General features: G+C 52.7%; 8 protein-coding genes across 8 annotated transcripts; 3 read left to right on the plus strand and 5 right to left on the minus strand.

Annotated features, from left to right (window-relative positions):
- Positions 1–118: 118 nt before the first annotated feature.
- Positions 119–3,502, minus strand: AtWU_06158 (ATP-binding mismatch repair protein PMS1; the record flags this gene model as incomplete). The annotated part of the gene is made up of 3 exons (XM_035501268.1): positions 119–3,144; positions 3,224–3,320; positions 3,374–3,502. The coding sequence occupies 3 exons, from the start codon at positions 3,500–3,502 to the stop codon at positions 119–121; spliced, it is 3,252 nt and encodes a 1,083-aa protein (XP_035357161.1).
- Positions 3,503–3,797: 295 nt separating this feature from the next.
- On the minus strand, positions 3,798–5,434 carry AtWU_06159 (serine incorporator domain-containing protein; the record flags this gene model as incomplete). The annotated part of the gene is made up of 4 exons (XM_035501269.1): positions 3,798–4,514; positions 4,584–5,172; positions 5,252–5,331; positions 5,384–5,434. 4 exons carry the CDS (start codon positions 5,432–5,434, stop codon positions 3,798–3,800), a joined length of 1,437 nt encoding a protein of 478 aa, XP_035357162.1.
- Positions 5,435–6,488: 1,054 nt separating this feature from the next.
- AtWU_06160 (putative MFS transporter) lies at positions 6,489–8,522 on the plus strand (the record flags this gene model as incomplete). Its single annotated transcript, XM_035501270.1, has 8 exons — positions 6,489–6,572; positions 6,642–6,713; positions 6,772–6,904; positions 6,962–7,066; positions 7,124–7,748; positions 7,801–7,816; positions 7,869–7,986; positions 8,035–8,522. The coding sequence occupies 8 exons, from the start codon at positions 6,489–6,491 to the stop codon at positions 8,520–8,522; spliced, it is 1,641 nt and encodes a 546-aa protein (XP_035357163.1).
- A 366-nt stretch (positions 8,523–8,888) lies between these two features.
- On the minus strand, positions 8,889–10,539 carry AtWU_06161 (kinase-like protein; the record flags this gene model as incomplete). Its single annotated transcript, XM_035501271.1, has 5 exons — positions 8,889–9,076; positions 9,158–9,323; positions 9,389–9,637; positions 9,783–9,988; positions 10,206–10,539. 5 exons carry the CDS (start codon positions 10,537–10,539, stop codon positions 8,889–8,891), a joined length of 1,143 nt encoding a protein of 380 aa, XP_035357164.1.
- Positions 10,540–11,976: 1,437 nt separating this feature from the next.
- On the minus strand, positions 11,977–14,436 carry AtWU_06162 (putative GATA transcription factor (AreB); the record flags this gene model as incomplete). Its single annotated transcript, XM_035501272.1, has 5 exons — positions 11,977–12,696; positions 12,792–12,980; positions 13,362–13,455; positions 13,653–14,011; positions 14,401–14,436. 5 exons carry the CDS (start codon positions 14,434–14,436, stop codon positions 11,977–11,979), a joined length of 1,398 nt encoding a protein of 465 aa, XP_035357165.1.
- A 1,587-nt stretch (positions 14,437–16,023) lies between these two features.
- AtWU_06163 (1-phosphatidylinositol 4-kinase LSB6) lies at positions 16,024–18,444 on the plus strand (the record flags this gene model as incomplete). The annotated part of the gene is made up of 2 exons (XM_035501273.1): positions 16,024–17,520; positions 17,578–18,444. 2 exons carry the CDS (start codon positions 16,024–16,026, stop codon positions 18,442–18,444), a joined length of 2,364 nt encoding a protein of 787 aa, XP_035357166.1.
- Positions 18,445–19,388: 944 nt separating this feature from the next.
- Positions 19,389–22,998, plus strand: AtWU_06164 (SNF2 family helicase/ATPase; the record flags this gene model as incomplete). The annotated part of the gene is made up of 2 exons (XM_035501274.1): positions 19,389–20,172; positions 20,222–22,998. 2 exons carry the CDS (start codon positions 19,389–19,391, stop codon positions 22,996–22,998), a joined length of 3,561 nt encoding a protein of 1,186 aa, XP_035357167.1.
- A 397-nt stretch (positions 22,999–23,395) lies between these two features.
- On the minus strand, positions 23,396–24,054 carry AtWU_06165 (med21 domain-containing protein; the record flags this gene model as incomplete). Its single annotated transcript, XM_035501275.1, has 2 exons — positions 23,396–23,953; positions 24,013–24,054. The coding sequence occupies 2 exons, from the start codon at positions 24,052–24,054 to the stop codon at positions 23,396–23,398; spliced, it is 600 nt and encodes a 199-aa protein (XP_035357168.1).
- Positions 24,055–24,205: the final 151 nt, after the last annotated feature.

Raw genomic sequence — 24,205 nt, forward strand, 5'->3', positions numbered from 1 at the left:
AACGCAATCGTAGATGAGATAGAATGTCGGCTAATCCTGAAAATATATATCCAATGACTCCGCTAGTCTATAATGTTATTCAAAAGTAAACGGTAAACACGAGCAATCAAACTTAGATCTACTCTGCTTCCTCTGCTTCCTCCTCACTCTGTGCAGCCATTTCCTGGTAAAACCCTCGCCACATATCCAATGAATCTACTGGTTGGTCTTCCTCATCATCCAACTCATCCCATTCGTTCCATTGCCCCAAGCTCATCAGGTGCCTCATAGTCGGCCGGCCATGGGGACAATTCCACGGCTTATCAATGGTGCCCATGTTCTGCACCACCTTCTGCATCTGCTTGACCGTCAAGGTCTTCCCGATCATGATGCTCGACCGACATGCCCGCATGGCGAACATCTTCCGCACTTTGCTCGGACGGGGTATATACATTCCTGACGCTGACCGCGCAGCGTTAGTAGGCGTTTCCGACAATAGAACAATGAGCTCTTCCAGATCCCGAACTCCAAAGACAACTTCTTTGCTCAAGGGCAGCGAGACCAACTTGCAGCGTCGCCCGATAGGCTCGTCTCCGCTCTCGTCCACTTCTACAATGAAGCCGTTCTTTTCCAGCGCGGCTTGGTTCTCAATGACAATCTCCTCATCCACTGCAGTGAGATCGAGGCGCTTCGGTTGGACGAGACGCTGATTCTGCACCACGGTTTCTGCCTGCAGTCGTTCGAAGTTGAACTTTTCATCAGAGGCATGCTGGTCTATGATGAAGAGTTCGTCTTTCACCGATGATTCAGCACCAGTGTCATCGACGGATGAGCGTGTAGCTAGGATGAACCCGAGATTGAACTGCCCGACTATCCGCATGTTGGCAAAGTCGTCTTTGCTAACCGTTAAAGATAGTCTTTCCTCGGCCGTTTCTTGTTGCACTGCCGCCTCATCTTCGCCCTGGGAGGGGCCGTGGTGTTCTTCCCAACGGCGGAGGCTTTCCTGCAGTTGCCCAAGCTGTGATTGTATCTTGGAAAGAGAACCATCGATAGTACTCATTAGCTGCACAGTAGAGTCACGGTGAGCAGCCCCCTTATTCATCTTGTTGGCGCGATGAATATTGTTGTCTTGTGGCAATGCTGCTTTGTCCTCTGCTTCTTGGATGAGTCGTTGGACTTCTGCTTCTTCATGGCGCTTTTTCTCTTCCTCGCTTATGTTCTCCCTCGAGGAGCTAAGCTGTTGTGAGTTTTGAGATTCTTTGCCATTGCTGGCTTCGTGGTTATGGTGGTCACTGCTAACATCTTCGGGAGGTTGATCCTCTTCATTGCCTGACGGAGCATAAGATTGAGATCCATCACTTTCGTCTTCTTCCTCGACTTCCTCCTCTTCCTCTATAGGCTCCTCACCTTCGTCGCTCTCCTCATTTGCATCTTCGGCCTCCTCATCCAGAATCTCTTCATCTTCACTTCCCGGTTCCATTTGTGATCCTGGAGCAGCAAAATCCCGCATGTGCTTGCCAAATATGCTAGGGCGCGAAGGCGTGTGTATCCGTCTTTTACGGGTCGTAGGGCCAGCGGCATCACCAGCACCTACGGACCGCTTTCTGGGCAACCCACTCCCCACCATAGACGTAACCGTCCGGTTGCCGATGGTAATGGTAGCCATCTCAGGAGGCATTCGCCTTGGCCGCATCCGATCAAAAGCGTTTTGGATAGTATTGGGTGTTTCCTCCAAGGGGTCGGCTATCTGCGTCGACGAAGGCTCCTCAGGAGCCATGTCCTGAGACGAGAGGTTATCTTCGCGCTGTTGGGGGGCTTCTTCCGCGGTTTCCTCTTGCGTAGGAGGCTGTGGTTCACCAGGGGAGTCCTGCCTCACGAAGAGCTCATTGTCCTCTTCCATTGGTTCAGGCTCGTCTTGAGGTGACGAAGGCATAGGCTTCTCTTGTATGCTTGGTGCATCCCGCCCTGCAGGAGAGGACACAACTGGACTACTGCCACGGGCTCCAAGACCGCTCAAGAAGCTCTTCATCCGGTCTTGCGAGCTCGACTGCACTTCTCCAGTCCCTTGGCTTCCCACTCGTTCCTGATCATCAGCTGCCGAGGAATTCACATCATCCACTGCAGGCCGGTTCGGACTCTGAGTCTGGGACTGCAAACTTCCCAAGCGTTGTTTGATAGTAGGAGTCGGCTTCGAGCCAACAACCAACGACTGCGGCACCGTCTGATCCGACGACTCAAACAGTTGCACCAGCGACTCCTTCAGTGAATCAATCAGCGCTCCCGCATCATGCAACAGAATGGTCCGCTTATCCGGCGACACATTGACATCATAAGCGTTCGTATCCATATGGAAATCAGCAAATACAAACGGCGACTGAGACACGTTAAACGACTTATACACCTCATTAAACGCCTTTGCGATCTGCGGCAACCCACATGGGCGAGAATTCACAAAGAACATCTGCCGATCCGGAGTCTGTCTCCCCTCCCCAAACACCGGTTTTGAGACATGTCCGCGAACCGTGAGTTTATTCACCTCCCCAAACCCAGTAATTCTCCTCCCTGCCGCAGCAGACGGCTCAAACTCCAGCGCCAAATCCAATGGAATCAGCGCCAGCAGCGTCTTCGCCCCATACACATTGGCAATATTCTCCTTCGTCGTCTGGTTTCCATTCGTGCTAAACACCACCACATTCTTCGTTTTGCCCACTGAGTTCCGGACGCTGAAGCGCACCCCCGTGCTGACGCACGCGTACGCATGTAACAGGTTCAACACCTTGCCATACTCGCGCTTGATGTTCTTCTCCAGCTCTCGTCGCCGTACCGGTAATCCCTTGAAGATACTCTCCACCGAAGCCGTCGTACCTTTTTGCCCCGCGACTATCTGCGTCTTTTTCAATTTCCCGGAGGGTTCGAAATCAAGTCGGGTGGCTTTTGGAGCTTGATTCGCTTGCGCAGTGGTAATGCGGAAGTCGGACAATGCGCATAGGGATGATAGCGCTTCGCCGCGGAATCCAAAGGTGTGGAGAGTGGTGAGGTCTTCGTAGGAGGAGAGTTTGGAAGTGTAGTGTTTTAATGCGACGTTGGCGTAGTTATCGGGGGAGATTCCGCTGCCGTTGTCTTGGACTTCGATTAAGTCTAGGCCATTGTTTTTGAAGCGAATTTCTAAATGAATTTGAATAAAGTTAGCGACACCAATTTATGGCATGCAATGTGGGCTGGATTTAGGTGGTTGTTGTTGTACCTATTGAGGTTGCTCCGGCATCGAGACTGTTTTCGACCAGTTCCTTTGCAACGGAGCACAAGTCAACAATGACTTGACCGGATTGGATTTGATGGATCTGTAGTGTACGGATTAGAAGGTATCTTAGTAATAAATACCAGGCAGACGTACTGAGCGGGCCTCGATGGCCTTGATGGTCGCCATGTTCATGCCATGGTGAGAGTGAAACTTGAGAGGGCAGAAGAAACGCGGTGACACGCGCTCGCCGGCCACTTTACGCGGTGGCTGCGATAAGCGCATCGCCGGGCGGGAGTTTCAACATCTACAAGCAGATACAACGACAACCAGTTCCAATAGCATAAATATCATTCTTGTGCGCTTAACGGATTGTAATATGATACATGCGAGTTCTTTCAAAGACAACAGCAGCTGAGCATGGTATGTCGCAAAGTAACAATAGGGGAATTCAGTTGCAGAATGGCTGCACCCATTATGACGTAGAACGGCAGGAACTGTACAACTACGAGAAAAAAGAGATATCGCTGTTCAACGCCCAACTCCCGGTCATACGTGACTTTCAACTCAAGATCCACGATCAGTAGGCGTCAAAGCGGTCCGGTAGAACCACCGGTGCGATCAGGGTCCACAGGTAGATTCCATAGCACACCCAGGCACTGATGATCTTCACCCAGCTGGCCCAGTAGGTGCGACCAACGGGCGCGAAGTCATCGACGGCCTCCGGGTCCAGGTTCTGAGTCAGCAAGGTGGCCACCCAGGTGGTGGCCAAGAAGAAGATAATGTGGAATAAGGAGTAATTATACTGCGTCGATCCCTTTTCGTCGTCCTTGGTGTCATACTCGTCGGATTCGTCGTCGCTGTCATCCAGCGCACTGGCGGGCAAAGCACCACTCTCGACTGCCGCCCGAAGAGCCTCGGCCCGCATCTCGCGACGAGTGGTTGGCTGCTGGGTCACAAGACCATGCTCGTTGTCATCCGATCCCAGCTGCGAGTAGTTGTGCCCCCCTTTCGAGCCTAGCGCAATGCCCTGGGTGGCCGCGCGGGTGGTCGTATACGCGATGGTAGCCATGGTGACAATCGCACCCAAAACGATACTAGCCGTTCGGGTGCCTCGGGCGCGAATCAGAGGGTTACAGTGACGGTCATCTGGCTCCATGGACACCGCCGACATGGTGAGATAGGTGCAATAAACTGTAACCATGGCGGCCTGGGCCAATCCTGCTCTGGGGTTGGATTCCTGCACCATGGGCTGCACCGATATGATCGAAATAATAAGGAAGACAACGAGGTTAATCTATTACGGAAGTAAGCACGAGGCCTGAGGCGGCAGATGACAAGACTGTAGGAGACGCAGAAAACTTACAGTAATCGCAGCCTGGTTCATGGCGCATCCGCTGTGCGCAAAGAAGACATACATCAAGACCGTCATGACGAGAGATGCAATGTACATGCCCACAGTGGAGCCGATCAGAAGGCCACGCCACGTGCGTGAATCGCTATCTTCGATCTTCTGCAGGCACAATTCAGCCCATGAATGCGCCAGATCCACCAAGAGGATGAGACCCAGCAGGAGGAACAACATGGCGCAAATAAAGGCGATATAGTGGCCGTAGACGAAGAAAAACGACTCGGGGATGAAGAATGAAGCGACAACGAGCGCAAGCCACAGAATGATCTTGGGACCCCAGAACCCATTCTGAAGTACCGCACGGCCATCCTTGGAGGACCTGACACCAAGTAGCATGAAGGCGAGGATCAAATGGAAGAGCCCAAGACCGAAGTTGATTCGATGAACGGCCACCCAACCATAGCATTCTTTTCCATCACATCTGATTTCCATGTAATCTAGTGTCATGTGTTGTAACTTTTTGAGCGCCCATGGTGTGAGCATTATCCAGGAGATGATTGAATTGAACAAGAGGATGAAGGCATAGGCGATTCTCGTAGCCATACTGTTCGTCGGAGCCTAATGTCAGCCAAATCCAACATCACGAAGCGCAAGTTTAATTTTTCTATTCGAATGTCGCTGACCTGTTCTGAAACTTCCCGCATGCACTACATACTGCCGAGCAGGTTGCTGCGCCGCAGCACGATGTCGCGAGGGTGATGAGCTACCTTGATGTCAGTGGGGGGATTAGATGGCGGTGATGGAGGTGCACGTACCGTGCTGGCACTGGGGAGAGCCAGCAGAGGCAGAGATAAGAGGGCACCCATGATGGAGGACGAAGAGTGTCACTCCCTCTCACTAAAGACAATGTTTGACCCAGATGCAGAGATGGGATGATGATAATTTGCCTGGGGATACTGGAAAGATGAAGACGGAATGGCAGGAGGAGAAGCCGCGGAGGTTCGCCGCCTTCGTCATGTGCCGGGGATCTTAGCGGATGGTTGGTTTCTTACGCGCGGCCAGCAAAGTCGGCTACGATAACAGCACCATGAAGCGATCTCAAGAGTACTATAGTTATTTGCACTATATACTACTAAGTAGCTGTTCGGAATGAGGCAGCACCTGCCAAACCTAGTAGGTTCAGCAGTTATGCTTTCCCTCCACAATAATGTCTGGGGATGTTACTCCACGTGATGGAGCATGCATTAAAATCACGTGCCTGTGTATCCGGGGCAAGTGTGCCGGTAATGATGACCTTATCGGCGATAAGCGACTGGCTGTCAGGTCTGTCACACTCATTCGAGGTGGTACTGCAGTTACCATACGATACCATACTACTATGACTCCCCTCCGATCTCGTCCGTCCGGGGAGACTAGCCTGAGTTGAGCTGACGAGTCCGACGGGACACTTTTGGGGACACTTTGCTACTTGACTACTAATTGATTGCGTGGGAGGGTGGAGTGTACTAAATTTCCATTGCTGGAAGGACATCCAAACACTAAATAGTTACTCACGTCGCTCTTTTCTTTTTCTGTTTCTCTCCCTTCTTCTCTCTCTTCTTGCACTCTTTTCTGCCCTTCTTTTTTATCTTGTGTTTTTCTGTCCTTCCTTAGACTACCACCCCCAACTACTACTACTAGTACTACACTACTATCATCCGTGGTGCGGTTATCTATGGTCGAGGTCTAGCCGGCCGTCCTTACTTCGCTCTCCTCCGGTTATCGTGACGTGATAACGTTTATCCACTGCACCACCATCCCGGCCAACGAACTACAAATACTAGTCGTCCGGCCACTGCGACCCTCCCCCGCATATTTCGATGCGAAGAGTTCCCTACTGGCCTTCCCCCGGTGTCATCGCCCTTCCCATCCCGCTTCGCCATGGCCGCAGCCTCGCCCAATAAATCGAAGCGGATCGTTTCCGTCGTAGCGGCCACCCTGGTTGCTCTCGCGTGTGGTACCAACGTGCGCTTCTTCCCTTCTCTAGATCCATATGAAGCTGGCTGTTGAGCACGAGTCTGATATCCGTGACAGTATGCATACTCGGCATGGGCGCCCCAATTCGCGCAACAAATGAAGATCTCCTCCACCGAAAGCAACTTCATTGTAAGCCGCCCATTGCGCCCGTCACCCAGAGTTCAACGTTAATTGATAATACTTCCAGGGTGCGGCTGGGAATTTGGGCATGTATGCATCGGGAATCCCGTTGGGTCTGTTGACAGATGCTCGAGGTCCGCGTCTGACGACTTTCTTGGGTGCGATCACGCTGGGAATTGGCTACTATCCCATCTATCTGGGTATGCCCTATATTGAACCCTGCGGACCTTGAAACTAGCTGACGTCGGCATATACAGCATACGTCAAGGGACCCGGGTCGATGGCCATTATCTTCCTGTCGTTTTTCGCTTTCTTGACTGGCTTCGGAAGTTGCTCAGCCTTCTCAGCATCTATTAAGACATGTATGCCAAGCCTTTCCAATGGCTCTGTTAACTTGTTTGGCTGACAACATCGTTTAGCGGCTTCCAACTTCCCCGATCACCGTGGAACAGCGACCGCTTTCCCCTTGGCCGCTTTTGGGTTGAGCGCGTTCTTCTGGTCCACCGTTTCCTCGGTTCTCTTCAAGGACGATACTGGCCGCTTCCTCCTTTTGCTGGCTCTGGGCACCTGTGCCCTAAACCTCGTTTCGATCCCGTTTCTTCGTATTTTGCCTCCTAGTGAGCCGTATATGCCACTCGGACGGGGCAGGTCCCCTGGCGTAGAATCTCAGCGACTGCGCACTACTAGATCTACAGAGTTCCGGCACAGCCTGGAAGAATCTGATGAAGCAGGTACGCAGACCTTCATAACCTATGAATCCTGTCCCGCAGCGCGTGACACATCGCACTCGGTCGTGTCGAGTCCCCATCACCCCGGCCACAACCCCGATATTGACGAAACATCCTCCTTGGTGTCCAAAGTTCCCTCACGCTCATCCCGAGAATTCCTCAACCAACACGAGGAGGATGACGATGCTCTCTCCGATGTTGCTCCCGACTCCCCGCACCCGGACGTTCGCGGCTTGGCGATGCTTCCGAAGATTGAGTTCTGGCAACTCTTTTTGACGATGGCGCTTCTTTCTGGAATTGGTTTGATGACTATCAAGTTAGTACCATTGTCTTATCTTTGCACAAAATTGATGCTAACCGTTCAATAGCAACATTGGAAACAGCGTAAGGCGACTTCGCACGACCTTATCTATGTCAGCTGACCTTATTCTTGCAGGCCAAGGCACTTTGGCAGTACTACGACGACAGCGCAAGCCCGAAGTTTATTCAACAGCGCCAGGTTATGCATGTCTCGATTCTGTCTTTCGGAAACTTTATTGGTCGACTTTCTAGCGGTATGTCGGCACCTTCAATCTTCAGAATTGGCTGCTAACCTCCTATAGGTATTGGCTCCGACCTTCTGGTGAAGAAGCTGAACATGTCGCGATTCTGGTGCTTGTTCATCTCCGCCTTCGTCTTCACCGTCACCCAGCTTGCTGGCTCCGCCATCTCCAACCCTCACCAATTAGCCATTGTATCTGGATTCACCGGTATCGCATATGGCTTCCTTTTCGGCGTCTTCCCGTCGCTGGTCGCCCACACCTTTGGCATCGGTGGTCTCTCCCAGAACTGGGGTGTCATGACGCTTGCGCCTGTGTTCAGTGGCAACGTCTTCAATCTGCTCTACGGCAGCATCTACGACCGCCACTCGATTGTCGAGCCCAACGGAGACCGCGACTGCCCGGATGGTCTGGCTTGCTACCAGTCTGCGTACTACACGACGTTCTTGTCTGGTGTGGCCGGTGTGGTCGTCTGTCTGTGGAGTATCCTGCACGAGAGACGCATCCACGGCGCGATGCACAAGAAGGTCGAGCATGACCGACTTGCCTAGGATGGAAGAGTAGTCTGAAGCCTTAGGAGTAAGAGGCTGAAAGCGGTGACTTTTTTTTGTCTTCCTCGTAAATATACCCAGAGATATGTGCCATTTTAACAGGCAATTTGGTTGGGATTTTCAACATAGAGGGTTCGCAATTTCATATAGACAATCATTGATTTCAAAGTGTTTCCGATCATCTCATCGTAGGGGCAGTGCCGTTATGTAACTCTGGGGTTCCGGCCCCGAGCACTCCAACAATACACTAAGCTACATAAGACCAATCCAGCTAGTCTCCTCACATATATAATTGCTACTATTCCATATTTCTACAGATATCTGGGAATCCATACCCATAAATACTATCTATATGGTAATAATACATCAATACTCCTCCCCCCTAACCCACTCATCCTCCATCAACAACTCCCTCGCTCTCGGCCTCTCCCCAGGAACCCAGCTCAAAGTCTTCCGCAGAAACCGCAGAAAAAGCCTCTTCCTGTCGCCCTCGAGTCGCGTCACTCGATCATCCAGGGATTCTTCAGGAATCTCTACGTGACTCTTCCAGTTACCTTTATACACAATTTAACTAGTCAGCCAAAACCGAAACTTTCCATTTATATAGGTGCTAGGGATAGGTAAAGAAGACATACAATCTCGATCCCAAAACCTCCTACTCTCCTCACTCCGACCCAGAAACTCAACAGGTGGATGCCCAAGCAGGGCTATCATCTCTGCGAAGCGACGAGCATGATCATCCTGTGTAGTCAGTTGTGGGGTGTTGGTGAAGAGGTAGTTTGATTGAAGTAGGGACCATGCCTTAGCATCATCCATAGTTAGTCTACTTCAACGGAGTTGATAGGTAGGTAGTTAAGGAACTGTACCGTCTGCCCCAAAGCCCATATATCCACCTTCTCATCCCACTCCATATTAAGCATTACTTCCGGGGCTCTATATAACCCCGGCATGATGATAGAACCACTAGTCTGCGTGCCCGTATCAGTGGGAAGTAATCTCGCCTCCCCCAGATCAGCGAGCATAGGTTCCCCAGTCGTGAAGGGCATTCCGCGCGTAGCGTAGATGGTTCTATTATCCGGAAGGTGTTTCCGCGGAGCAGGCTCGTTGAGTTCTTCCTATTCTAGGTCGGTTAGGATTGAGGTGTCTTCGTTGCCTAGGAGGATGTTGGTTGGTTGGATGTCTAATCATACCTTACTTAGTAGACTATCTATGGATGAATGTGAGAGGCAGATTGGGGCTCTGTGGTTTACCTGTATGAACCACATTAGCCGAATGGAGATAATCCAGCGCAATGAGCATAAACCGGATGGTTACGCGGAGGAGATCCTCTGGTAATGCGTTGCCCTCCAGACATTGGATGTAATCGCAGATGTCCATTCCGGATGGCTGGTAGAGAATACATGGGTGGATTCCGTGGGGGCCTTGGATCTCGAAGGAGTCGTGGATGAGGCGGGTGTATTTCTGGCCTACATGTTTACTATGTTCGGATTTGGTGTGGTGGGCTTGTTTTAGGTGTTTGGATATGCGGATCTCCGGGAGGTGGGTGTGTTGGGTGCTGCGGACGTGGAGTTTTAGGGTTAGGTAGTTGTTGGTTCTGGAGTATTAGTTAGAGTGGTTTATGGGGCTGGTGAGGAGTAACTAGGTAAGTGTGTGTGTGTGTGTGTGTGAAGGTAGTATGCATACTGTAGTCACGACATAGCCAGACGGTGGATGAGGATCCGAAGCCTAGCTTGGTGATGACTTGGTATCGGAAATTGAAGACTTCACCGATGTGAACGGGGTAGAATCGCTCGGCTCGGTAGTCGGGAAGAGATTCTTCTTCTAGCTTGGGGATGTGATTGAGGAGTTCGTATCCTGTTGTGGGGAACGTGCGTGGTGGTGATGGGGATGGGTGGGAGCTTGTATGTCTGTGTTGATAGGGGTGCAGGGGGGAGGAGGTGATGGGCCATTGTAGTGATAGTTTGGGACGGCTGATAATGCCATTGATAGGGCTACAGAGACGCAATACTGTCTTCATAGCTGCATGAACTATCTGAATGGTGATGGTTGAAGCGCTAGATTCATAGATAGAGAGACACGTGCTCTATGTCATGTGTCTAGTCCTATCGACATGCATCCCTGTTCTGCCTATTCGAGATAACTCCGATTATTATCCGTTCTCATCACTGACGCTCTAATTCGATCCCAGCCATGACTGCTCTACAAAGAAGATTTCCAGCATCATGAATGCGCCCTTACATTCGTTAGAAAGATAGGAAGAGGCAGCCAGATGCCTATCCATCTACCTCCGATAAGTACTAGAGCCAACGAGCATTGCGCTCCAAATGGCGACATCCCCCTACATGCACTAAGTCATTACCCATCATTACCCCCTCACCTACCTATACACTCTATCTAAACATAAACCCAGATAAGAATAATCCCATCAACCCAACAATAGGTTAGTATAACCGCATCACTCTCCCTCAAAAGCGGGGAACCCTCCAATCAGCACATCCCCGACCGTCGGGAATCCGGGTAATAAGCAACCCCCAAGGGCCAGATTACCATATATAGAAGTATAGATAGATCATAGATAGGATGAAAATCTGCTTACGGTTATACACAAGCAATTCCTTGAGTGAGGAGATGCCGATCAACGTCGTATCCCCGACGGACAACAAATCAGGTTGGGCCAATAATAAAGGGAGGATTTGCGTGATGGGCATTGATAAGGGCAGATTGCAGATTGCATTGTAAGGAGGTCGGGTACAATTCCGGGTACTCCGGACTCGTGACCAGTGCACTTCATCCATCGCAACTGATAAGGAAGGAATCGGATCGACGGAGTGGAGTAATGAGATGAGATGGGATGCCCAGGTTGGGGGTTTCATCATTTAAGTGGGATGATATAGGGTCGGTGGTCTTAAGGATTAGGTTAGGTTGGGTTACAATGGGGATACTGTGAAGGTTTCCTTCCGCCTTCGGAAGTATAGTATGTGGTCACTCAATACTGTTGCATCGGATGATCGGTATTACGACAGATAATGTTGGAAGAAGACAATAGTTAGATTCAGGGAGTTAATAATAACACGAATTACTTTGAACACATGTAAACCCTTTACAGGTCCTTTTCTTTTTCGCTCTTTCTGAGGGGTTTTTTGTGCGGTCGGGCTGGGATGAGGGGGTTGGTGCAGGCGCAGAATAATCTCTCCCCGACTCATATCGGAACAAATAGGATGAGTAGAAGAAGAGAATGGGGGAAAGTGGCTCGAAAAGAAGGTTGTGTGATATAATTAGGTAGTTAATCCGATATACAGCCAGCCAATGACAAGACTCGTAAAGGGTATCAAAGAGACCGGGGAAGATCAGAGAACGCAGCACCGCAGACTGTGTGCGCATTTGTTTACGTCGGTGCTGCCCGACGCACGTATGCGCGTCCATCGTCCGAACAAAGCCCCCCTCCCGTGAGGCCTTAGACACTCTTGGGGGATTTTGTCGGCGATTCCGCAGGTTGCTCCACGACGTCGGACAGCCGCATCCGCTTGGCCAGCGGCTCGCCGGGACTGTCATTGCCCGCCGGGTTGGCAGAGGAGGTCTGTTCGCTAAGCTGTCGCTCCAGCTCAGATATCCGCCGTTTCAGATCGTCTTCGCGCCGTTGGGCCTCCTCCAGAGACCGCCGGAGTCGTACCTCGGAGTCCCGGACGATCATCTCCGATCGGCGCGCAGTCGCGCCGCTCTGCTCCAGTTCCGTCACCCGGCCCCGGAAGAGTTCATTGATAAACTCCAATTCGCTCACGCGAGTCTTCAAAGAAGTATTGGCTGCGAGCAGTCCATCGTAGGTCTGTGGTGACTCGAGATGGCGGTCCACAGCCGCCGAGGTCGCCGTGGGCGAGGGCTGGCGCGGCTGCACCGAGGGTAGCGCATTCGGCTGGCTGAGACCGTGGTCGCCGATTGTGACACTATCGAACATGTGCTGGGGCGCAATGTTGGCATTGTGTTGCGACTGCGGGTGTGGTTGTTGCATGGAAGGGATACCAGGCGTTTCGGTTCGGGAGACGGGTGAGTTGGATCGGTCGGAATGGCCCGGTGATGCCTTCCGCGACGCGCGACGGTATCCTTGGGACCCCATGGGCGGCGTCCCTGCTTCGGACCTCGAGGTAGACAAGCCATTTGTATCGATAGCACCGCCGGACTGATAAGAGATTGATATGGATGTTAGCGACCGTTATCTCAGGTGAACGACGACAGTATACAGGCAGGGAAAATTTTTCTAGACGACCGACTCACCTTACGCTTGGGGCCCTGACCAGCAGTCTTGACCCGGTTGCGACTCTTGATGACATCGGTCTTTAAGCTTATCGGACGGGGCCTGCCATGTAGTTTGAGGAACAAGCCACAGGCGTTGCAAAGAACGGAGCCGAGTTCGTCTCTGCGCCAGAGAGGTGTCGTAGAAGTGCCGCAATTCTGGCACACAGGCTGTAATTGAGGACGTTTGTGATCAGCCAGCGTGGTCGCCATTGTTTTTGTAACAGTAGGATTGCGCGAAGGAGAGGGGAGGGAAAGACAGAAGATGGGGAAGCGGACTGATAGTGGATGGAGGAGGAAGAGCGCTGGGTTGATAAGATCGGGAGAGATTTGATGGGCTGGCGCGATAAGGAGCAGGTGGTGCGGCGCCAAGCCCCCAGCGGCTGCTGATAACAGCAGATTGGATTGGCACAGAAAAAGAAACCCAGGAAATTAAGGGTCACCATGAACACCAAAAATTTCACCCCAAAGCAAGAAGGAAAAAGCAACAAAACCAGCGTAGCTCGATAAAAACCATCGTCCTCCGATGATAAGATCGTTTCAGTAACTTACAGGATTATTGCCCTGCCCACCAGTAGTGGCAGCCGGAGAAGATGTCGCGTATGTCATATTGGCCATACTGGGCTGCGCATTGCTACTCGAGGCTCTGTACACGTAAGACTCGTCAGCATAACCAGAGATACGGGCGCATTGGGCATGTGAGCATTCAAGATTATCATATCGCCCCTTCGGATATGGCAGGGGAATCACGTATGATCTTCACTGCGATTCCCCTCTCATTCCGTTACCTGGTCTCGTCTATGCAACATCGCATAGGGAAAGGTTCTTGCTGGGTACACATACCGCAGATTGGAAGTGGGCGCGGATGCGACCGAGGCCAAAGCAGAGAGTCCAGGCAGAGATGGGCCCAGAGAGCTGGGAAAGGCACTACCGTTGCTGCTACTGCTCGGGCTGTGGGTGTATTTATCTAGAGAACTCGCCTCGGGAAGTGTTCCAGAATACTGCGATGACGCTGATGATGCTCCCGCGCCAGTATCCGTAGTCGATTGACGCGATCCCGATTGACTGTCAGTCGAAGAGGAAGTATGTTTGTAGTTCGAGTCTTGAGACTGGGAGTTCGACGGCGACGGCGGACGAAGGGCTGGGTCGATGGGCGACGCCCGGAACAGGAGTGAAGCCACCGTGGAGGTTGTCGGAGGGAACTAGCTAGAAATCCGGCCCCAAATGACCGAACTGTAGACGATTCGAGGGGAGGTTTTCCGTCGTTCCGGGAGTGGTATACGACGGTTTTGGGGGAAAGATTCGTGCCGTTGGAGAGGACCAGCCACGTCTGAAAGGGAGGAATGATATGGAATGTCGTTCAACTTTTTTTTTTTTGGTTGACCAGTTGTGATCAAACGATCAATAAACTTTTACCAAGCCCGAAATGATTTTCTTTTTGTTTTTGATAATTGCTTTTGTCCGGCCCAAGGGACATAAGAGATTATACTCCAGGAGTAAAAGATCTCAACACAAGGCTGTCTCGGGGACAAGTTGCTGCAAATCGACCCAAGGAGCGATTGCTGAAAGGAGCGACAAGAAGGTGAAAAACAGAAGGATTCAAGCGGATTGACCGGAAATGAATCATGCGAAAGAAGATGATAGGGTTTGGGGAAGGGGATTCGAGACAAATCTGGAGGGGAACAGGATGGTCGGGAGGGAGAAGGAAGATCGAGGGTTGATTATCGGGGCTGCTATCGCGCGTCGGAGGCTATCGATTATTTATCGAAATGGCTCTGCGGAACCGCCGCTTGGCTGGGCCCAGCCGAGTCTTGGATACTCAGATTAAATCTTGGATAGGGATCCGTCACCCGTAGGAATTCCTCCTTATCACCTCCTCCCCAGTCAGTCCCGGGCTGTTGCTATGCTATGCTTCTGCTCTCCAAGGTTTATGCGCCTATCTAATAGTATGCGCGGGACGGGCCCGGAATGAATCTTCGCAATGTTGTTGTCGCGCCCCTGCATGCCCCTTTCCCACCAGCCTAGTATTTACTGTGATCGCCCCTGTGTTCTTTTGTCTTTCAAGCTTGTCCTTCAACGGCCAGAGACCATCATCACTCTCGATTTTTCTATAGTGGAGTGGAGGCTGAGGTGGAGCTGAGCGTCAATAGCAGACGATAGTTGACCGGCAGAGTGGCTGACCAGGACTCATGCTTGCTGTGATCGGAATCAGTCATGGTATTGCTGATTGGTGCGCAACCATTCGACTGTTGATGTTCTCCATTATAGCAATTCTTCATACATCATGCTACTGCACCTCGTTTCACTCTATCGGTCCATGTCTTAGATCGTAGCATAATCTCGTTGGAGGGACGAAGCCATGGCGCGCATATCGCGTGGAGTGGAAGTGCTGGAAAACGGCTGCCAGTGTCTGCACGGGGTCAATGGCAGTAGCTGTTGTCGATGAACTGGACGACAAGTATCAACCATAAGATCCCGAATTATCTGGCTCAATTGAACAGAGCATGGCTGTTACTATTTGTAGAAACAGAGACTGCGGAGTGAAGTAGTAGTTTGTTGTGCTTTCTCGTTCAACCCACTGACTCTCTGAATCAGAGGGGAATTGACAGCTCTAATTGAGCAGCAACCTTCTTGGTATCTCTCCCCTTCCCCAGAAAACGTCTATTCCTTCTCCGGGGAAAAGCATCGCGTTGCGAGCCATCGATAATTCAGGGGCTTCCGTGAAGCTCGAGTGGATCCCAGCGGCACGATACGACCAGAGGTGGCGGTGCGGTATGGTATGGTATCCGGGGTGTGGCTGATTTGGACCCTGACTGCCATGTGCTTGACTAAGCTGCCGTAATTGGTGGTACGGTGACGGTACGAGTGGTAATTGCGGCGAGCGGCCACTTCTTCAAGATGACAGCGGCGCTGCCTCGAACTCTCTCTCCGGCTCTGGATTCTTGGAATCTGCTCTCTCCCTCCCTCCCTCTCTCTGTCGCTCTCCCTACCTCTCCGTGGTCGGGGACTATCGCTTCTACTTTGTCTTTACTCGTCTCTAATCCAGTAATGGCTTGAGTTTGTTTATCAATCATCCTTCCCCTTCTCGCCGTTCATTATTCACCTCCTACCTTAATTCTTTCCCTTGCCCCGTCGCCTTCATATGGTCCGAAAGTGGTTGCCTCCCGACTCGACTTGTCCCATTATTTTATAAACTATCCCGCTTCCATTCACTATGCCCAAAAGTAATCGGCCAGCGACCTCGGGTTACGCCCGCTTGGCTCAAGAGGAGGAGGATAGAGCCAATGACTTGTACGATTATTCCGACGATGACGACCTACACGCCCCCAGCACGATTTCCCAGTCCGCCCCCCGATATGCTCCCATCTCCTCCCGAGCCCAGATGCAGGCCGCCGGCCTGTCCACACCCCCCGAACACCGTCGACGACTGAGTGGCCACTATCGCCGAGGACGGAGGAATTCCGGGGTCGACATCAAGGCCATCAATGCCCGTCTCGAACGGTGGGCGGAGGAGATCGCCTCCAAGTTTAAGATCAACCGTGTTAAGGGCAAGACCTTCGAGGAGGAGAAGCTCGAGATCTATCACTCTGTCTTCCAGGCTCCCGACGGAGTTCGGCCCATCTCTGCGGAAGCCCTCGAGTCGGACGAGATCGAGGGGGCTGCGCGCAGAGCCCGGGATGAGTTCGAGGAAGTTGTGGAGAGTGTCCGGATAGCCATTGAGATGGGTGTCCATCCGAGGATGATCTCTCAGGGAAGTTCTGGTAGTTACTTTGCACGCAATGCCGAGGGTAAAGTTGTGGGAGTATTCAAGCCCAAGGATGAGGAACCATATGCATCCCGCAACCCGAAGTGGACCAAATGGATCCACCGAAACTTGTTCCCCTGCTTCTTTGGCCGGGCATGCCTAATTCCTAACCTGTCGTATGTCTCGGAAGCTGCGGCGTACGTTCTCGACTCGCGTCTTCACACGAACCTCGTCCCCTACACCGACATTGTTTGGCTATCTTCGAAATCGTTCTTCTACGATTTCTGGGACCGCAGGAAGGCTTGGATGGGCAAGAGGCCGCTTCCTCCAAAAGCAGGCAGTTTCCAGGTCTTTTTGAAGGGCTACAAGGATGCGAACCTCTTCCTGCGAGACCACCCTTGGCCAGATCAGACTAACACTGGTTTCCGAGCGGAGGATGCCCCGAAGCGCAAGAAGCGGCCGTGGAGTGAAGCTTGCCGCCCCTCCGGCGTCCATTCCGATGACGAGGATGAAGAAGAATATGAAGACGGTCAGGCGCGCACGCCATCCCCCCGCGAGGAAAGCCGAGAACGGCGGTTCTACTGGACGGAAGGCTTGAAGCAGTCGTTCCGGGAAGAATTAGAGAAGCTTGTGATTCTCGACTATATCATGCGGAACACAGATCGTGGATTGGATAACTGGATGATCAAGATCGATTGGAAGACTGAAGAGGTTTCCATTGTCGCTGACCCGCCCAAGCCCAATGGAGTTCAAACACAAGAGGATGATGAAGACATGCCACCTGCTCGTCCCGTTTCTGTCAATTCCAACGGAACGAGTGCAGCCCAGCATCCTTATCGGCGACGTGAAGCAATGGTAGCTGTCAGCCGTACTGGGACCCCGTTGAATGCAACCGACCCCCAGGTGACCGTTCAGATCGGAGCGATTGACAACAGTTTGTCGTGGCCGTGGAAGCATCCCGATGCCGTAAGCCCACCGTCTTAATATCAACGCGATGTCACAAACCTTGCTAACCTGTCATAGTGGCGAAGCTTCCCGTTCGGCTGGCTGTTCCTTCCGGTTTCTTTGATCGGTCAGCCATTCTCGCAGAAAACTCGCGACCATTTCCTGCCCCTTCTTACCTCGACGGCCTGGTGGAGCGGGACTCAAATGGCCCTCCGGCGGGTATTCTCGCAGGATTCCGATTTCAAAGAGAGCATGTTTGCTCGACAGATTGCAGTCATGAAGGGACAAGCCTGGAACGTAGTTGAAACGCTGAAGCACCCCGATCATGGTCCGCTGGAGTTGACACGACGGACGCGTGTGTGCGTCTGGGATGACTTGGTGGATGTTCCAGTCGCGATCCCCCTCCGCGGGCCGTCCACTGATGCGCAGAAACGGAAGGTGAAGAGCTATGAACATTACGATAAGCACGCCAGCTACGATCCCGACAACGAGGAGATGGACATTGGCGCCGCCATGTCCTTTGGTACTGGCCCTGATGTCGACCTGCTGGGTTTGAGTTCTCCTCCAAATGAGCTGCCTAATCCGAACCGATTCGAGCTCTCCCGCGGGCGCGGGTCCAGCTCGGGACATGCCCGGGCCCAGTCCGGCAGCCCTGCTACGATGGGCGACTACCGATTTGGGCGCGACAGCATTGACGAGCTGAGCCAGGGACGAGGCCTGGACCGAAGCTGGGCGACGCTCCCTCCCCGCCCGGGCCACCGGCACCAGAAGCACAGTTCGGTGTCCAGTGCGCGCGGGCAGGCGCATTTGATCTGGAGCAGCGACGACCTGGAGGGCGATCTGGGATATGCCGCCGCAGAGGGAATGGAAGGCAACCAGCGCAAGGTGATTGTCGAGCGACTAGAAGCAGTTAAGAGCAAGAACCCGGTGTTTACCTGGTGTTAACCCGGTTGTTTGCTTGCGATCAGTCAGGATCTGCTTTCTATCGGCGCAGGTCCCATCTCATCTTTCCATTCTTCTTCACATTTTTCTTCTCTTCTTTTATTTAGCGTGTATCATGATAACCTGGCATGAGGAGTTCTTTTGCAGGGTCTGGTCCTTGTTGGAAAAATCTTGATGGTTTAGTCATAGAAATGGAAGTTGATCTTCGCGAGGGATTTTTGGGCGGTTGCCTCCTTATCTGTCTACCTTATACATAATACACCAGTATATAGTTTTTGAAGTACATTTAGAATTCTAATACAAAGTCAGCGATGATGTAAGAGTGCTTAAATTTTTGGGAAAGTCAGACCTCTTATTATTCTTGTTATATAGAAACCTAGATATTGATATCAGACGGATATCAGCAGGTGAAAAGTGGGCACTGAAACAGCGCCGACCGAAGAAGACCCGCAATCTTATCATGTATCGGTGGTTCCTCGTCACGGTCAAGCAACTAGATTGATACCTCCTACTAATTATCTAGTTACTCTCTCTTCTTTCCTCTGTCATCCCTCACTCTGCCATCATAACTGGCTTGCTTCTTTTGGCGCTTCCTCTTGCCCGGCCGATCATCTCATCTTGGCCGTAAGATGGAAGAGATCTGAGCTCCCCCTCACACACTCTCTCACTTGACGCTCATCCCTACGCCGCCACCACCAAGGCTACCACCACCACTACCACCACCACCAACTAACCGGACTGCCGCCCTCCGAGTAACTCTCTCTCTGTTGGATGCTCAGCCCAGCCTTTCCCTCCACCTGCAGCAGGCAATCCCGACTTTCTTTCGAACCGATCTAGATGTCCCTCCCAGTCTCCCCGCCATCGTCTCATCCGATCCGTGATCAGTCACTGGGCCTAACACTCTACGTCGCACGCGTGTCTCGGGCACCTGCATCCAGTATCGAATCATGGCTTCCCACGCCGCCATGCTCCTGGACCCGCGGGCCTACAAGAAACAGCTTCAACAACAGCAGCAGAAAAACAATGGTAACTCCCCGGATCCCACTCGAACCCCATCGGATCGCTGGAGCGATGGACCCGGTGACCATCACCAAGAGGACCATCACCACAACCGTCAATACTCCTTGCCTGCCTCGCTGCGTTGCCCCTCCCCTCCAGATGACCCCATCGACTCAGACACCAACGAAAACTCACTTTCTCTTCTAGTAGGAACAAGCGCCCAACAGGATCCGTCGTCCTCGCCTCAGCGCACTGTCGTTGCGCCGCCCGCGGGAACCGCCTCCGCAGCGCAGCGGCTTCTAAGTCCCCGGCGCCGTCAGCCGTCGCAACGGGCGAGCCCCAGGTCAAAGTCCAGATCGCAGTCATTATCTACGAGGTCGCCGAGTACCCGCGATACGGGGAGTTCGTCGCCGCAGCAGCAGGAGGCGAGTTTGGAACCCGCGCTGGATGTGGAGTTTGCGAGTGCTCAGTTCGAAGAGCGGACGGACGGGAAACGGTCTTCGGAACAGATGGATGAAACGCGCCACGGGAGTTTAATTGAGAATATGTACGGGGTGGAGGGGCGTTCGAGCCAGCTATATAAGAGGGTCAAAGTAGAAGAGAATGGGCCAGGGTCTGTGAACCACAAGTTCACAGGCGTGGGTAATACGGGCTTGGGCAATTGGATGAAGGATGGTCGTTCGAATTCAAATTCCCCGGCCGTGCTGCCTGATGTTGTCGACTTGACTACTGGTAGGATGATGGATCTGTGGGTTGAAATAATATGCTGACTCTATATTAGATGCGTCAGGGCCAGCGACTGATGACGACGATGTGCAGGTCACCGGCTCAAATGACCTCAGTCTTCAGCGGGTCTGCTATGGGAAGATTGAGAATGCTACGATTCAGGCGCAGTTGGTTCCTAAGCCTTCGTCACAGACTATCTTTGGCGACTCCACGCATGACTGGCCTTCCATGAAGCTAGGCGTGCATCGACAACCGGGCCAGAACAACCGGATCGAAGTGTCAGACCCCAACGGAAAGATATTCGGGACGGTTGATGCGAAAACAGCGTCGGTCGTCGTTCCGCTCCTCGATTCGCCGGCTCTGAAGGTAAATATCACCGCCCGTTTGGACGTCCGGAGGAGAAAGGACGACGAGTGGCCCTGGGCGCCTTGCTCATATGCATACCGAGCCTCCGTCAATCTGTATGGTCTGAGGAAGGATGCGGAGCTTGTGGGGAAACATCTGGGTCAGCATAATGTCTGGCTGGGGACGCCATTTTCGGTGGAACAGGGCGTTCCTGTGCACAATCCACATGCAGAGAGGCGACGGGCTCAAGCGGCGATGCTGCCTGCGGCGGCTGCGAGGGGCCGGGTGGGAGTCAACTATGAAGTGCGAACAGCCGAAGAAGTAAACGACGCCGTGATGAAAATGTTCGATCAGCTGCAGAGCGCCGACAATTTGCCCGAAATGGACCCTCCGTCTTCTTTGAACACGCCGTTGCTTCGGCATCAGAAGCAGGCACTTTGGTTCATGACAGAGAAGGAAAAGCCACGCAGGTTTGGGCCCAAGGAGGCGGACAATAACTCGCTCTGGCGGGTGGTTTATCGCCAGAATGGCAAGAGGCGGTACCGTGAAATCATCAGCGGGATGGTGCTAGATGAAGAGCCTCCACAGAGTCTGGGAGGACTGCTGGCGGACATGATGGGGCTGGGTAAGACCCTGAGCATTCTCTCCCTAGTTCTGTCTTCCCTAGAGGAGGCCAACCAGTGGGCGGATCTGATCCCAGATCCCGAGCTTGTCCGCAGCTTGCCGGGCATCCGCAATACCAAGACGACGCTGCTGGTGGCACCTCTCAGCGCTGTCAACAACTGGTCCAATCAGATCAAGGAGCATCTGAAGGAAAATGCGCTTTCGTCCTATGTTTTCCATGGACCGACCCGGACCAATGACGTGGAAGAATTGTCCAAATATGACCTAGTGATCACCACGTACAGCATCGTCCTCAGCGAGCTGTCTGGACGAGGAGCAAAGCGTGGCGTCAGCCCTCTTACCAAGATGAACATGTTCCGCATTGTGTTGGATGAAGCGCACACAATCCGCGAACAGAGTGCAGCGCAGACTCAGGCCATCTTTAAGCTCAATTCCCAGCGGCGATGGTCCGTGACCGGAACGCCCATCCAGAATCGCCTCGAAGATCTCCTCTCGGTCACCAAGTTCCTGGGGCTCTTTCCTTATGACGACCGAGGGCGGTTCGGAATACACATCCTCAGTCGGTTCAAAACGGGCGATGCATCAGTGCTGGCCAGCTTGCGGGTGCTGGTAGATTCGTTCACGCTCCGCCGGGTAAAGGACAAGATTGATCTTCCGGCACGGCACGATAAGATCATCGTGCTCAACTTTACGGAGAAGGAACAACAGCTGCACGAGTTCTTCCGCAAGGAGTCCAACGTCATGATGCGGGTGATTGCCGGTGAAGAGCAGTCCAAGATGAAAGGGCGCATGTACCACCACATCCTCAAGGCGATGATGATCCTCCGACAGATCAGCGCGCACGGCAAGGAACTGCTCGAGCCAGACGACCGCAAGCGCATCAAGGGCATGAGCGTGCACGACGCAATCGATCTCGAAGAAGGCGCAGGCGACGCTGCCGGAGCCACCGACAAAAAGGCTTACGAAATGTTTACACTCATGCAGGAGACTTCCGCAGACACATGCGCTGTATGCGGGAAGCGCCTGGAGGAGCCAAGCTCCGATAATGGCACGACCGACAGGCAAACAGCCATGGCGATTCTGCTGCCGTGCTTCGATGTCCTGTGTCCAGACTGTTTTTCGGGGTGGAAACCCGCTTTCAACCGTCCGGTGGGCTCGGCGCACGATATCAAATGCCAGGTGTGTGATGGCTGGATGCCAGCCTCGTATTCCACGATCACGGTAGGTGGACTGCAGGACTACCTGGTGGATCAGGCGCAAGCCAAACAGAGCCGACGACACGGCAAGACGCTAGGGGAGTACGAGGGACCACACACGAAGACCAAGGCGCTGGTGGCGCAGCTCCTGGAAACAGCCGAGGAGAGTAAGAGCCAGGGGCCCGGGGAGCGGCCGATCAAAAGCGTGGTGTTCTCGGCGTGGACGTCGCACCTGGACTTAATTGAGATTGCGCTGCGCGACAACGACATCAACGGGTTCGCACGGCTCGATGGGACGATGAGTCTGGCAGCGCGAAGCAAGGCGCTGGAGGAGTTTCACAGCAACCCGGACATCACAGTGCTCCTGGCGACGATTGGGGCCGGCGGCGTGGGTCTGAACTTGACAGCGGCGTCCAAGGTGTATATAATGGAGCCGCAGTACAATCCGGCGGCAGTGGCGCAGGCCGTGGACCGCGTACATCGCATCGGGCAGACGCGCGAAGTGACGACAGTACAGTTCTTGATGAAGGGCAGTATTGAGGAGAAGATCTTCGAGCTAGCGAAGAAGAAGCAGCAGCTGGCAGATCTGAGTCTGAACAGGGGAAAGCTGGACAAGAAGGAGGTGCAAGAGCATCGCATGCGCGAATACCGGAGTTTATTCAAGTGATGGGGATATACCGATGATTCCTTTATTTCCTAGTGAAGCACCATATTCACTAGAAGGAGATGCTGCGCTCATACTGATAATACTGGTTTGATACCCGAGAGGCGTTTGGTTGATTTATTGCATTCCTGGATTTTTCACCCTCATTTCATGCATCTGGATTTTGTTTTCCACCCATTCATTTGATCTCATTGATCTATCTCCTTTCTGCTGTGATTAATTCCGTGATACACGATAGAGGAGAACGGAGGAAAGGAAAGGAAAGGAAGAAAGAAAGACAAAGAAAGCTAAGCTAAGCTAAGCTAAGCTAATTAGAAGACGCAAGTCAACTCCATACTCCATATATCCAGCCAACAAAACAAGACATCAGTTACTTAGTAGTATCATATATCATATAAATCTAACCCCTAGAATAAATCCCCCTCTCCACCACCCCCAAAACCCCCTCCAACCTCCTCCTCAACGCCCCCAACTCCCTCCTCCTCTCCTCCCTCACCCCCTCCACAACTCTCAGCTCCCCCTCCAGTTCCCGAATCCTTCTCTCCTGCTCCGCCTCACTACTATCTATCCCGGGCAACACACTAATCAAATACTCGATCTGCTGCTCCTTAATCACCAAATCCCGCGCCAACTCCCTCTGTCGCGCAGCAAACGTAGCGGGGCTATCCGGCGCAGGTAACCCTTCTGCTGTCCCATCTGCGTTCTGTTGCTGTTGGTTGTCTGCATTCTGTCCCTGACCCGGGGGATTGGTGCTGTCGGGTGGTGGCGGCGATGCTTGCGATTGGGATTGTGCTGCTTGGGGCGCGGACGCGGGCACCGGGGGTGTTGATGCGTTCTTGGGGATTTTTGCGAGGAGGGGTGCGGCGCTCGGCGTTGTGGATGTGGGCGGTGGCGTCGCGGGGATGTTGTCGTGGTAGGTTGTGAGGTAGCAGAGGGTTGCGTAGAATTGGGTTGCGAGCTGTGTTGGGTTGTTAGTTGGGTGGGTGTGGGTTGAGGGGATGGATGGGGTGGGTGTACCTGGTCCAGGCAGGTTTGGAGTTGCGTGAGGATGTCTGCCATTGTGTTTTTTCTCTCGTCTATTTCTTGTTTGTTTGTTTGTGGGTGTAGTGTAGTGGAGAGTAGAGAGTAGTGTAGTGTAGTTGTAAGGATTGTAGAACTAGTGACGATGGGTGATGGTGGAGTGGAGAGTGAAGAAGTGAAATGAGAGAGA

The sequence above is a fragment of the Aspergillus tubingensis genome, assembly GCF_013340325.1.
Source record: "Aspergillus tubingensis WU-2223L DNA, scaffold_7, whole genome shotgun sequence".
NCBI classification, from domain to species: domain Eukaryota; kingdom Fungi; phylum Ascomycota; class Eurotiomycetes; order Eurotiales; family Aspergillaceae; genus Aspergillus; species Aspergillus tubingensis.